This window comes from Oreochromis niloticus, linkage group LG3 (assembly GCF_001858045.2).
Source record: "Oreochromis niloticus isolate F11D_XX linkage group LG3, O_niloticus_UMD_NMBU, whole genome shotgun sequence".
NCBI classification, from domain to species: Eukaryota; Metazoa; Chordata; class Actinopteri; order Cichliformes; family Cichlidae; genus Oreochromis; species Oreochromis niloticus.
Window position 1 is genome coordinate 6,617,526 of NC_031967.2, and position 10,958 is coordinate 6,628,483.

The 10,958-nt window shown below is 39.4% G+C and overlaps 2 protein-coding genes across 4 annotated transcripts; both read right to left on the bottom strand.

The window, feature by feature from the left end:
* Positions 1 to 965: 965 nt before the first annotated feature.
* LOC112846520 (uncharacterized) lies at positions 966 to 2,830 on the bottom strand. Of its 2 annotated transcripts, none has more exons than XM_025906088.1 (6): positions 2,660 to 2,830; positions 2,158 to 2,496; positions 1,942 to 1,983; positions 1,737 to 1,844; positions 1,599 to 1,633; positions 966 to 1,506 (listed from the first exon to the last, which is right to left on the bottom strand). In XM_025906088.1, the coding sequence occupies exons 1-6, from the start codon at positions 2,706 to 2,708 to the stop codon at positions 1,405 to 1,407; spliced, it is 675 nt and encodes a 224-aa protein (XP_025761873.1). In that variant the 5' UTR covers positions 2,709 to 2,830; the 3' UTR covers positions 966 to 1,404. The 2 variants fall into 2 exon arrangements, with proteins under 2 accessions (XP_025761873.1, XP_025761872.1); XM_025906087.1 differs by having other exon boundaries at positions 2,158 to 2,502.
* A 5,226-nt stretch (positions 2,831 to 8,056) lies between these two features.
* Positions 8,057 to 10,664, bottom strand: LOC109196229 (uncharacterized). 2 transcript variants are annotated; one of them, XM_019349902.2, is made up of 6 exons: positions 10,512 to 10,664; positions 10,009 to 10,350; positions 9,793 to 9,834; positions 9,594 to 9,695; positions 9,399 to 9,436; positions 8,057 to 9,297 (listed from the first exon to the last, which is right to left on the bottom strand). In XM_019349902.2, the coding sequence occupies exons 1-6, from the start codon at positions 10,558 to 10,560 to the stop codon at positions 9,181 to 9,183; spliced, it is 690 nt and encodes a 229-aa protein (XP_019205447.1). In that variant the 5' UTR covers positions 10,561 to 10,664; the 3' UTR covers positions 8,057 to 9,180. The 2 variants fall into 2 exon arrangements, with proteins under 2 accessions (XP_019205447.1, XP_025761870.1); XM_025906085.1 differs by having other exon boundaries at positions 10,009 to 10,356.
* Between the last annotated feature and the right edge of the window lie 294 nt (positions 10,665 to 10,958).

Genomic DNA, 10,958 nt, shown 5'->3' on the forward strand with positions numbered 1-10,958 from the left:
TGCTCTGTGTGTCTATATGTATGAATGTATATGAATGTTAGATAGAAAGCACTTACCTGGAGGAAGTGCTTTTTTGAATGTGTGAATGAGGCAAGTTGTATAAAGCACTTTGAGTTCTCAGAATAGAAAAGCGTTATATAAGAACCAGGCCATTTACCATGTCTGAGTAAAATTATCTCACACTTTTTTTTCTCCCTGGGAAATGCAGCAGCTGTACCTTTTGCAAGCAGACACACTGTGACAAACTACACACAAACAGTTTGTGTGTTTGTACTGATTTCTTGAGCGCTTCAGTTGACACAGATATACAGTCTGAAACAAGCAGACGCAACAAACAGTTTACTTTCAACTACGTTGTATTTTAAACGTCTGGTGAAAGAGTTTCAAATGTATTCATATTAACTGGTCTTTATTTTATTTATATATGTTCTGTTTGTTCAAGACATTTAGCATCTCGTTTGTTTGGCGACAAAGATTTTAAATGAGCAAGAAAATATTGAGAATTAATATAACAGAACATACAAATGTACAATTACAGTAGCATTGTTTCTTCACTGCAGAGTTAGAATTGCTGCATCATATCATTAATATGATACAGCATCATTTCCAGTTACATAGTGAGTCCGTCTGTTGGCAGCATAGATCATATCTGTCTCGATCGCTCTTCTTTTTGCTTTGGTCGAAATGTCGCTGCAGCATATTTTGGGCCGTCAGAGCCATGAATCTGATTTGAATATTCATAGCCAATGTTCAGTTTTTTATGGTTAATAATACAATAAGTAAAATAAGTCAACTGAAACCATCACCAATTTATTGATCTTGAGGCTAATTTTTGGTAAACAAAAATGGAAGCTGCCAGAACTTTTGCTAAGTCACCAACAGCAAGGACAAGCTGAGAAAACTCAGCTGATTTTTATCTGCATAGATAGCAAGGTTTCAACCAGAGGAAATTCATATGAATGTGTAGTCAGCAGTAATAAAAAACAGAAGGTCTTTTTCAGGAAGAGGAAGTATAATTTTGTGTTGTTTTGTCTTTTGATCAAGACATATAATAGCATAAGATAATACATACAGTATCCAGTCACAGTTATATCCATGTTCCACATGAATGTAGTCTTTATTTTTCAAAAACTTTTATAGTCAGCAAGTATCAGCTGTTTCCGTTCAGGTTGTGTGAAGATTTTTCCAGATTTCCATTTGATTAAAAATCATGTCACGTGTTTGTTTGGCTAAATAGACTTTGATGGACGAAGTAAGAACTGAGAATTAACAGGAAAACACATACAAAAATCAGTTAGCATTGGTTCGTCACAGCAAAGTTAGTTTTATTTTTTTAACAAGAGTTTTTCATTTCCCCAATAAGTCATGATAACATCATCAGTCAGTTCAAGTCGCCTGCTGATTCTATCTGGTGGAAGCATAGATCACATTCGGCTCGATCTCTCTTCTTTTTGGCTTTGGTCGAACTGTCACTGCAGCATAGTTCACCTCATCAGATCCATGATTCTGTGAAAGTCAGTGTTTATTTATTATAATTATAATTAATACGATATGTAATTGGCAATGTCATGTAAAAGTACATTTTTATATTGACTCACTGTGCTTTGGTCCAGATTCTGTTCTTCTTTATTTGCTGATCCACAAAAAACAATGTAGTGTTACTCTATTTCATAAACCAATTATACATTTGTGAAGAGTAAAGATTATAAGAGCAATTTTGTAGCTGTAAAAAGTACCCGTCTGAAGTTTCATGTTTTGAACAACCAGACCAGAGATGACCATTAAGAGGAAAACAGACAGAACACCCAGGGTGACACTCGTCAGCTTTGCTACTTCGTGAGCCTCTAATATAAAAATAAAGGTAAAAAGCGACACGGCTGAAATTGATTTTACATTCAAATGTTTCTAATCATCTGCACAATAAAAGAAATGTTAACTTACGTTGAGAGATGCAGTCCATGTCATCCTGAGGCTCATCGGTGCCTATTCAAAAATAAAGCCTTGATTTTATTAGTCCTCATTTCTATATTTATCTTAACCTATAACCACCATAGTCTATGTATACAGAGTGTTGACAATAATTACATTGCATATGTGATATAAACAAAAGAGCAATAACCGAAGAATGAGGAGGCAAAGACTTTACAATAATCTTACCTTCAACCTTTAATTGCATGACGGTTAAATTTAGACGTCCTTCTGAGAGAAATCCACAGAAATACAGCCCAGACTCAGACACATCCACTTGTTTGATTTTGAGAAAGACATCAGAGGTGTTTTGTGTCATTTCACATTTTCCATTTTGAAATTCAGCATTGTAATTAACACTTGTAGACTTTAACATAACAGCGATAGAGCTGACTGTGGTTCTGCTGACCAGTCTGAACCAGAAAGTCATAACGAAACTTTTGGAAATCTTGGTGCACTGCAGAGTGACATTTTCACCTGCCTGCACCTCTGAGGTCTGAAACTCAGAACCTGAGACAGCAATCCAGCCTGAAACAGTGGAAACAACGAGATGTTTAATTGCTTCAAAGGAACATGATGCTAAACTTGTTAGTGTAAAGTTACTAATAAGCAAATGTGTTTAAATTATTATAGGTTAAAAATGCAGTAATAGATTAACTAATGATGTCAAAGACTAATAGAGCAAACTTACAGAAACAAGAAAGAGCTAAAGCTGTTATCACGTTCATCATCGTGCACATGACTGCTGCCCTGCAATGTCCGCAGATGGTGTGTTCACCAGGAAGGGTGCTCTCAGTGTGATAAATGTGATAGAGGTGGGAGTTTTGTGTTGCTTTCAAAGCTAAATGCGTTTAGGTCATAGAGTCATGATACACGCGCTTAGTCTTAAAGTGTTATTTCAAGGTTATTTTTTGTCTTTATTTTAAAAAAGAAGAACAAGAGTGATGTTTCATTTCTTCTCAGCTTTAAAAACATGCATTATTAAAAAGGTGGTTGTTGTTACAATGCTGATAGTGTCAGGGTTGGCTGTTTGGCAGGCAAAGGTTGGACCCAAATGAAGGACTCAGAACATAAAGGGTTGAACAAATGGAGGGACTTTTATTGCTGTAAAGTTAGAAACTATAGCTAAACACAAAACTCTTAAACTAGAAACTAAGAACTGGAAACAAAAAGCTAGAATCCACAAGCTACGAACAAGGAGTAGCGATGGAAACAAGGGGAACAAGGAAACAGAGCAACATGAATGACACAACAATAAGCAGAGGAAAACAGGGAACACAGCTGGAAATAATCAAACTAACAGGATAGTAGGAAGCAAAACTGAACACAGGATGAGAGCCTGTCAAATAAAACAGGAAACACATGGAGACGCAAACCAAGACACACAGGCTTGACACTTGGGAAAGAAACAGGCATGGGTGATAGACATGACGGGCTGGCGAGAACAGAGACGACAGCAAGACAACCAGATCACAAAAGGGAACAGATTAAATAACCAAGACACTAAGAACTAGAAAAACAAAAGATTAAACTAGGAAGAACAAGCAAACTAAACAAAATATCAAATAAGAGACATAGAAACACTGACAGATAGCAACAGTCAAAGAGTCCTTCAGTCAACAGTTTTATGACAACAAAAGACATGCTGTTATATGACAAAGTTGGGTTTCAACTTCCATTTGATTTACAATTTCATGGGCCATAGTACTTTTTTTTTTACGAATACATGATCAAATAATGTCACTTACAAAGGACAGAAGGTCACTGAAAAAACTGTTCTCCATCATGGACAATCAATCACACCCACTCCACTGTGGTCTGAAACTTACAGCCCAAGACAGAAAATACAGCCTGAAGCAGTAGAAACAACAAGATGTTAGTTTGTTGGAAAGTGACTTTACAGTTACCATGCTTAACAGCTGGTACAAAGTTTTAAAAACTCACCAGTCCTCCAATCATACCAGAGTTTTTGTCCTATCTGCTCATAAGACCTTTCTCCTGAACACACGTATTCTTCATTCTTTTGATAAATCATTAGCCACTAAAAATATATAATGAACATGCTTTCCTCTCCAACATCCCACCCCCACCAACCATCTCCCTTTAAAGAGAGCCAAGCCCGCAACAGTGAAACCCAAAAACTAAACACTTAAGCAGACACAGAGAAACATGGAGTGTGGTGGTCCACCATTGTGGCAGGTGTGGTCTGCAATGCTGCTGCATGTGAGATGATGCCCCTGTGCATCCCAAGTCCGGGCCTGCCAGGGCCTGCCGGAGGTGGAGGTGGAGCTGCGCAAGGGGCTGCTCCATCCGGAGGTAGATGAAGAGCTGGACCAGCCGGTGGTGGAGGAGGCGTGTGAGGGGCTGCTCCAGCTATTTACTCCTTCAGAGATAAATGTGACTGATTGTTTCATCTCCCCCTGTGGCACCACTGATGTGTTTGCTGGGAGTAGTGATAATTATAAAGTCTAAGTCTGTCACTGAAGGAACTCTCCAGTTCTCCAACAGATTCATGCATGTGGTGCAAACATAGTCCAAAAGAGATGCTATTTTTGCCCGAGTTCTTCTGTCTCCTACCACCTGCACCGAGTCGAGGGGCATCCTAGGACAGTGCTGGCTTTCCTGAGGAGCTTATCCAACCACTTCCTTTCAGCTGTAGATAACCTGCTGTTCCAAGAGACACAATAGAACAGTGCTTCCCAAACTTTTTCCAGCCACGCACCCCTTGAGACACGTCACCCTCAGCCGCATACCCCCTGCTACGAACGACTCTTAATTAGTGTCTATAAATACATTGCAATACCGCATGCATAAAAATAAATACTGCACAGTCGATTATTTCTCACCACCAAATGAATTTATTAATATATTTTAGTAATGACAGAATTTTAATAACGAACTTTACTACTCAATACTACCAGTGTATCAAAAGATTTATAAGAATTCATCGTTTTGTCGAGAGCATAAAGGCCATATATGAACTTTCATTAAACAGAACTTTATTTAATGTGATGGATGTGCTTGAGCAGAGGCACACAGCTCTTCAATGTTTGGCTCAATTTGGGAAAGGCTGAGTCTTAAATCATTTTCCACACAAAGTCTTGCTCTGTATTTTGTTTTCATGTTTGTTAAAGCAGAAAATCCCCTTTCGCATAAGTATGTGGTAGCGAAAGGCATCAGTCTTGACAGCGCGCTTAGCCAGCACGGGCTGTTCAGTGCGCAGTCCTATCCAGAAATCCGCCTGGGTCTTTTGAGCGTGTTCAACTTTTAGAGATCCATCTGTGGCAATCTCAATTAGGCTGTCCTGGTCAGACGGTGATAACGAAGTAGGCACGGCGGTGAACGGGTGACGTATCCAATCATTTGAGCCGTCCGTCTCTGGGAAGTATCGGCGTAACTGCACCGCCAGCTCCTCAAGGTGCACGTTACATTCGCGCTTTACACTTTTTGATAGTGTGAGATCATTTGAGCACAGAAAATCATGCAGCACGGGAAAGACTTCAGTGTTGTTTGTATCCATGCAGTTCTTCCAAAGGTTTAACTTCTTTATCATGGCCTCAACTTTATCTTGAACATTGAATATAGTTGCAGAAACGCCTTGTAATCCGAGATTGAGCTCGTTCAGACGACAAAATATATCACACAGATAAGCCAGGCATGTAAGGTACTCTTCATCATGCAAATGTTCAGACAGCTCAAAGGGATGGTTACTGAAGAATACTTTAAGTTCATCCCTCAGCTCAAAGAAACGGGTCAGCACTTTCCCTCTAGATAGCCAGCGAACCTCTGTGTGGAGTAATAATGTCTCATGCTCGCTGCCCATCTCATTGCACAACGCAGCAAATAAGCGGGAGTTCAGCGGCCTGGCTTTCACAAAGTTAACCATTTTTACACTCGTGTCCAAAACATGTTTCAAACAGACAGGTATTCCCTTTGCAGCAAGAGCCTCTCGGTGGATGCTGCAGTGTACCCAAGAGGCATCTGGCGCGACTGCTTGCACACGCGAAACCACACCTCCGTGTCTCCCAGTCATGGCCCGTGCGCCATCAGTACAGATGCCAACACATCTGTCCCACACGAGTCCATGTGTGTTCATGAATGTGTCCAGCTTTTGAAAAATATCTGCGGCAGTTGTCCTTTCTTCCAGCGGTTTACAGAACAGCATGTCCTCCTTGATGGTTCCTTCATGAATGTAGTGCACATATACCAGGAGACGCGCCAGGCCAGCCACATCCGTGGACTCATCTAGCTGTATAGCATAAAATTCACTGTGGCGTATGCGCAGAAGTAGCTGCTGTAAAACATTTTCTGACATTGCATTGATGCGCCATGAGACAGTATTGTTTGATGATGGAATGGACTGTATCGTCTTTTTTGCCTTTTCCCCCAACATTGTCCCCACTATATCTAAAGCAGCAGGGAGAATGAGGTCCTCCACAATAGTGTGGGGTTTGTTGGTTTTAGCCACTCTGTAACTGACCATGTAAGATGCTTGTAGTCTGTTTTTATTCACAAGATCTGGCACTTGAATGCAGGTTTTACTTGTTGAAAGTGATTTTAGCTGTCACTCAAAATATTCTCTTGGTTTATTTTTCAAATGGGGATGATTTGTCTCTAAATGTCTGTGCAAAAGTGAAGGTTTCATTGAGTTCTGAGACAATACTTTTACACAAATAACACATTGTGGTCAGGAAAATCCAACAATATTTATACACGTGAACCCCAGCGAAATATAATTGTCATCATATTTACGCTTCTTTGATGAGGTTGTGTTACAGTCCGAGCTGTCATGCTTTCTCCCACTTTGACGCTCCGCATCAGACACTTCATCACTTTCCACATGACTGGCTCCAGCTATGCTAGCCACTTGGCTAGTAACCACAGATACATCCGTGCTAGCATCCAAATCTGACGAACACATTGTTGTTGAACAATCACCTGTGTGGTCACTGGAAAATGCATCTTCAGATATGAGCTGATTGGTTGTTGTGGCCGGTGTCTCTGTGGTAGGGCCTTTTTTTCTTGTTAACCACTTGTCCATTTTCGCGCTGCACTGAATGCTTGGAGGCAACTTCAACTGTTAGGTGTCAGTCATTTGGGCAAGTCACGCCCATGTATTTTGTCAGAGCTATTTTTTTGCTGAACACCAGAGGGTGGTATATAGTCATGTATTTGATAGCCACATAAAACTGCATTAGTGCAAATTTCGGCTTTTAAAATTTGTGATCCCCACTCCAACCCCGACCCACGCGTACCCCCTACAGCCAGTTGCGTACCCCCGAGGGTACACGTACGCTAGTTTGGGAACTACTGCCATAGAAGATGGCTGATGCCACCTAGGAGTTAAAAAAGTTCTTCAGGAGCACCTGCTGCACGCCAAAAGAGCTTAGTTTCCTCAGCAGGTAGAGTCTGCTCTGACCCTTCCTGTAATGAGCATCGGTGTTGTAACTCTAGTCCAGGTTATTATTCAGGTGAACACCCAGGTACCTATAAGTGTCCACTATCCCACTGTCAGTTCCCCGGATGTTCATTGGTGTTAGTGTGGTGGGTCTGCACCTGTGGAAATCCACCACCAGGATCAGCGTGATGGTGAGAATTCCCAACCATGGAAAAGAAAGCTCCTTTATGCCCTCTGTATTCACACAATGGGTATAAAGGAGCTGTTATAATTTTGCTTTTTGGTTAATCCTTGTGATAAGACTGTTCATGCAGTATTGATGTCTTTGCAAAGGCTTCAACAATCTTTCAATAAATATCTGAAAATCAGTTCGATTTTGGTTCTTAGTCAATTTTTTTCACATCACATGCCTTACCCAGTCTGACACATACTTGCAGTAATCCTTTACAAGCTCATTGAGTATGAGGAACAATTTAAAATACTCAAAGAGGCCAAACTTAGTTTTTGCTGCTTTCTGTCAAACGAAACCAGCCTGGCCTTCAGAGTAGAGCCTCTTACTGGATCAGTTTTTTTTTCTCTAAAAGCATGTCACCCTTGTCAAATGCATTAAAGCAGTTGACCTAAACAGCTGAAAGAGTGATGTGAAACTTTTGTGTTAAAGCAGTTACACTATTTTTGTGTGTGGTTTTATTGCAATGCTAAAAGCAGTTGATAAACAGTGTTGCTACAAACTTTCTGTTTGTTCAAATGTCAGGAAAGAAAACTTCTCTTTTCTCATACAAGATACTAGAAACTGTGAAACAATTACAAATGTCATTGTATTCAAACTAAAATCATGTTTGAGTTTTATATAAAACCTGATGGAATTAATTTCAGAGAAACATACCTTATACCATAGCTCCAATGATTTAATTATTTTTGTTTTTGCATTACTCATATAAGACCAGTGTAACCCAGTCATAGATTACATATTGTTATAATTACACAAAATATGTTCTTTATACCTGACTGTTAGGACCTTCAAGCCTGTAGTTATATTCATTATCAGTTAGAGCCCCTCCTCATTGTTCTTCTTCTTTGGTGCAACCCTATAAATACAGTGTCCCCCTTTGGCCTCTCCCATTTTTCTACAATCCCCCTGTGGGAGAGGAGCTGGAGCGAGCAAGTTATTTACTTGGAGGTCTTTCTTTCTTTTACCTTTCTTTGTCAGACACAACGCAGAAACACACCGGCTATACAAGCAAGAAGAGAGTTTTGTAAATAATGTCTCTCTTAGTATTTGAAGTAATGAAGTCATTTCATATTTGTTGTTAGTGCTGAAATCTTCCTTTGGTGCAGACTTTGTCCGTTACCTGCAACATTTGTCTTCAAAGGGTGCATGGCTGCAGTTTTAATCACTTTCATTAAATAATTGTCATTATTCTTCTAAAAGTCTTCAAAGTCTGACATTATGTAATCAAAACAAGTAGATTAGGTTTCACAGCTTCTTTTTAAAGTTTACTATCACGTTACTATCTGCTGGCAGCTTAAACAACATGAATTTTACTTCTCTCTCAACTGCAGGCTCTCTGTCTCCTGCTGGTTCGAGGTTGAGGTAAACACAACAAAAAAATCTAGAATCACATACTGAAAAAAAGTGTCTGATCATATCTGTTGAAGGACAGTGTACAGCAGCTTCCTGCATACAGTGGAAGGCAGTCTATGTAGCAAACAAAACAAATAGGGGCTGATGGGATGCAGATGCAGCCGAAAGTAGACAGGAAATAGAAATAAAACAGGAAGCAGCACGAACATAGTCAAACAGGAAAATGAGTCTATCTGTTGGAAGTATAAATAACATGAGTTTCTGGTTGCTTTTGTGCTGCAGGCCTCCCGCGTCTTTTTACTGCTGATTGCAGTGCTGGATCCTTCAGGGTGCCAGGGTCCAGATTCTGTAATTAAAAGTACAGATATAAAAATAACTGAACTGGCTTAAAGGTGCAAGCATCAGAATATTTAAACATTACAGCATACTGTATAAAAAGGCTCCCACCTCAAATTGTTCTGGATTCGTATTTTCTTGTTCTTTAGCTGATAATTCAAAGACATGATCATCAATTAAGTAAACGATACAGTGACATTAAAAGCTAAGACTTTGCTCTTATTGTTTTTGTGGCAACATTTGTATTTTTTCATATGGTTGACATTTCACCAAATATGAGAAACATAGAGTAGAAGTAAAAAGTACGTGTCTTCCCGTGTTGAACAGCCAGACCAGTGATGAGCATTAAGAGGAAAACAGACAGAACACCCAGGGTGACACTCGTCAGCTTTGCTACTTCGTGAGCTTCTAATATAAAAATAAAGGTAAAAAGCGACACGGCTGAAATTGATTTTACATTCAAATGTTTCTAATCATCTGCACAATAAAAGAAATGTTAACTTACGTTTAGAGATGCAGTCCATGTCATCCTCAGGCTCATCGGTGCCTATTCAAAAAATAAAGCCTTGATTTTATTAGTCCTCATTTCTATAACCTTAATAGAAATTAACCACAGTCTATGTATACAGCGTGTTGACAATAATTACATTGCATATATAATATAAAACAGAACGAGCAATAAATGAAGAATGAGGAGGCAAAGACTTTACAACAATCTTACCTCCAACTTTTAATTGCATGACGCTTAAATTTAGACGTCCTTCTGAGACAAATCCACAGAAATACAGCCCAGAGTCAGACACATCCACTTGTTTGATTTTGAGGAAGACATCAGAGGTTGTTTTTGTCATTTCAACTTTTCCATTTTTAAATCCATCATTGTAGTTAACATTTGAACTAGACGCTTGCATAAAAGCGATAGAGTTGACTGTGGTTCCGTTGACCAGTCTGAACCAGAAAGTCATAACGTCATATGTGAAAATCTTGGTGCACTGCAGAGTGACATTTTCACCTGCCTGCACCTCTGAGGTCTGAAACTCAGAACCTGAGACAGCAATCCAGCCTGAAACAGTGGAAACAATGAGATGTTTAATTGCTTCAAAACAACATGGTGCTAAACTAGTTACTAAAGTTACTAATAAGCAATTGTGTTTAAATTGTTACAGGTTAAAATTGCAATAATAGATTAACTAATGATGTCAAAGAGTAATAGAGCAAACTTACAGAAACAAGAAAGAGCTAAAGCTGTTATCACGTTCATCATCGTGCACATGACTGCTGCCCTGCAATGTCCGCAGATGGTGTGTTCACCAGGAAGGGTGCTCTCAGTGTGATAAATGTGATAGAGGTGGGAGTTTTGTGTTGCTTTCAAAGCTAAATGCGTTTAGGTCATAGAGTGATGACACACGTGTTTAGTCTTAAAGTGTTATTTCAAGGTTATCTTTTGTCTTTATTTTAAAGAAGAAGAAGAGGAAGGATGTTTCAGTTTATGCTGGCAGTTGTTACAATGCTGATAGTGTCAGGGTTGGCTGATTAGCAGGACTCAGAACACAATGGGTTGAAAAATAGAGGGAGTTTTATTGCTGTAAAGTTATAAACCAGAAAGTCTGAACTTCATATGTGTAAATCTTGGTGCACTGCAGCATAAACGACACGACAATAAGCAGCGGA

What these genes read in the sequence shown, in the direction of transcription:
- LOC112846520 (XM_025906087.1), bottom strand. Translation starts at nt 2,708, where the DNA reads ATGTGCACGATGATGAACGTGATAACAGCTTTAGCTCTTTCTTGTTTC. An exon ending in TTTAGCTCTTTCTTGTTTCT is followed by an intron (nt 2,503 to 2,659) that starts GTAAGTTTGCTC and finishes TTGTTTCCACTG; the next exon opens with TTTCAGGCTGGATTGCTGTC. An exon ending in CATGCAATTAAAGGTTGAAG is followed by an intron (nt 1,984 to 2,157) that starts GTAAGATTATTG and finishes ATTTTTGAATAG; the next exon opens with GCACCGATGAGCCTCAGGAT.
- LOC109196229 (XM_025906085.1), bottom strand. Translation starts at nt 10,560, where the DNA reads ATGTGCACGATGATGAACGTGATAACAGCTTTAGCTCTTTCTTGTTTC. An exon ending in CATGCAATTAAAAGTTGGAG is followed by an intron (nt 9,835 to 10,008) that starts GTAAGATTGTTG and finishes TTTTTTGAATAG; the next exon opens with GCACCGATGAGCCTGAGGAT. An exon ending in TGTTCAACACGGGAAGACAC is followed by an intron (nt 9,437 to 9,593) that starts GTACTTTTTACT and finishes TTGAATTATCAG; the next exon opens with CTAAAGAACAAGAAAATACG.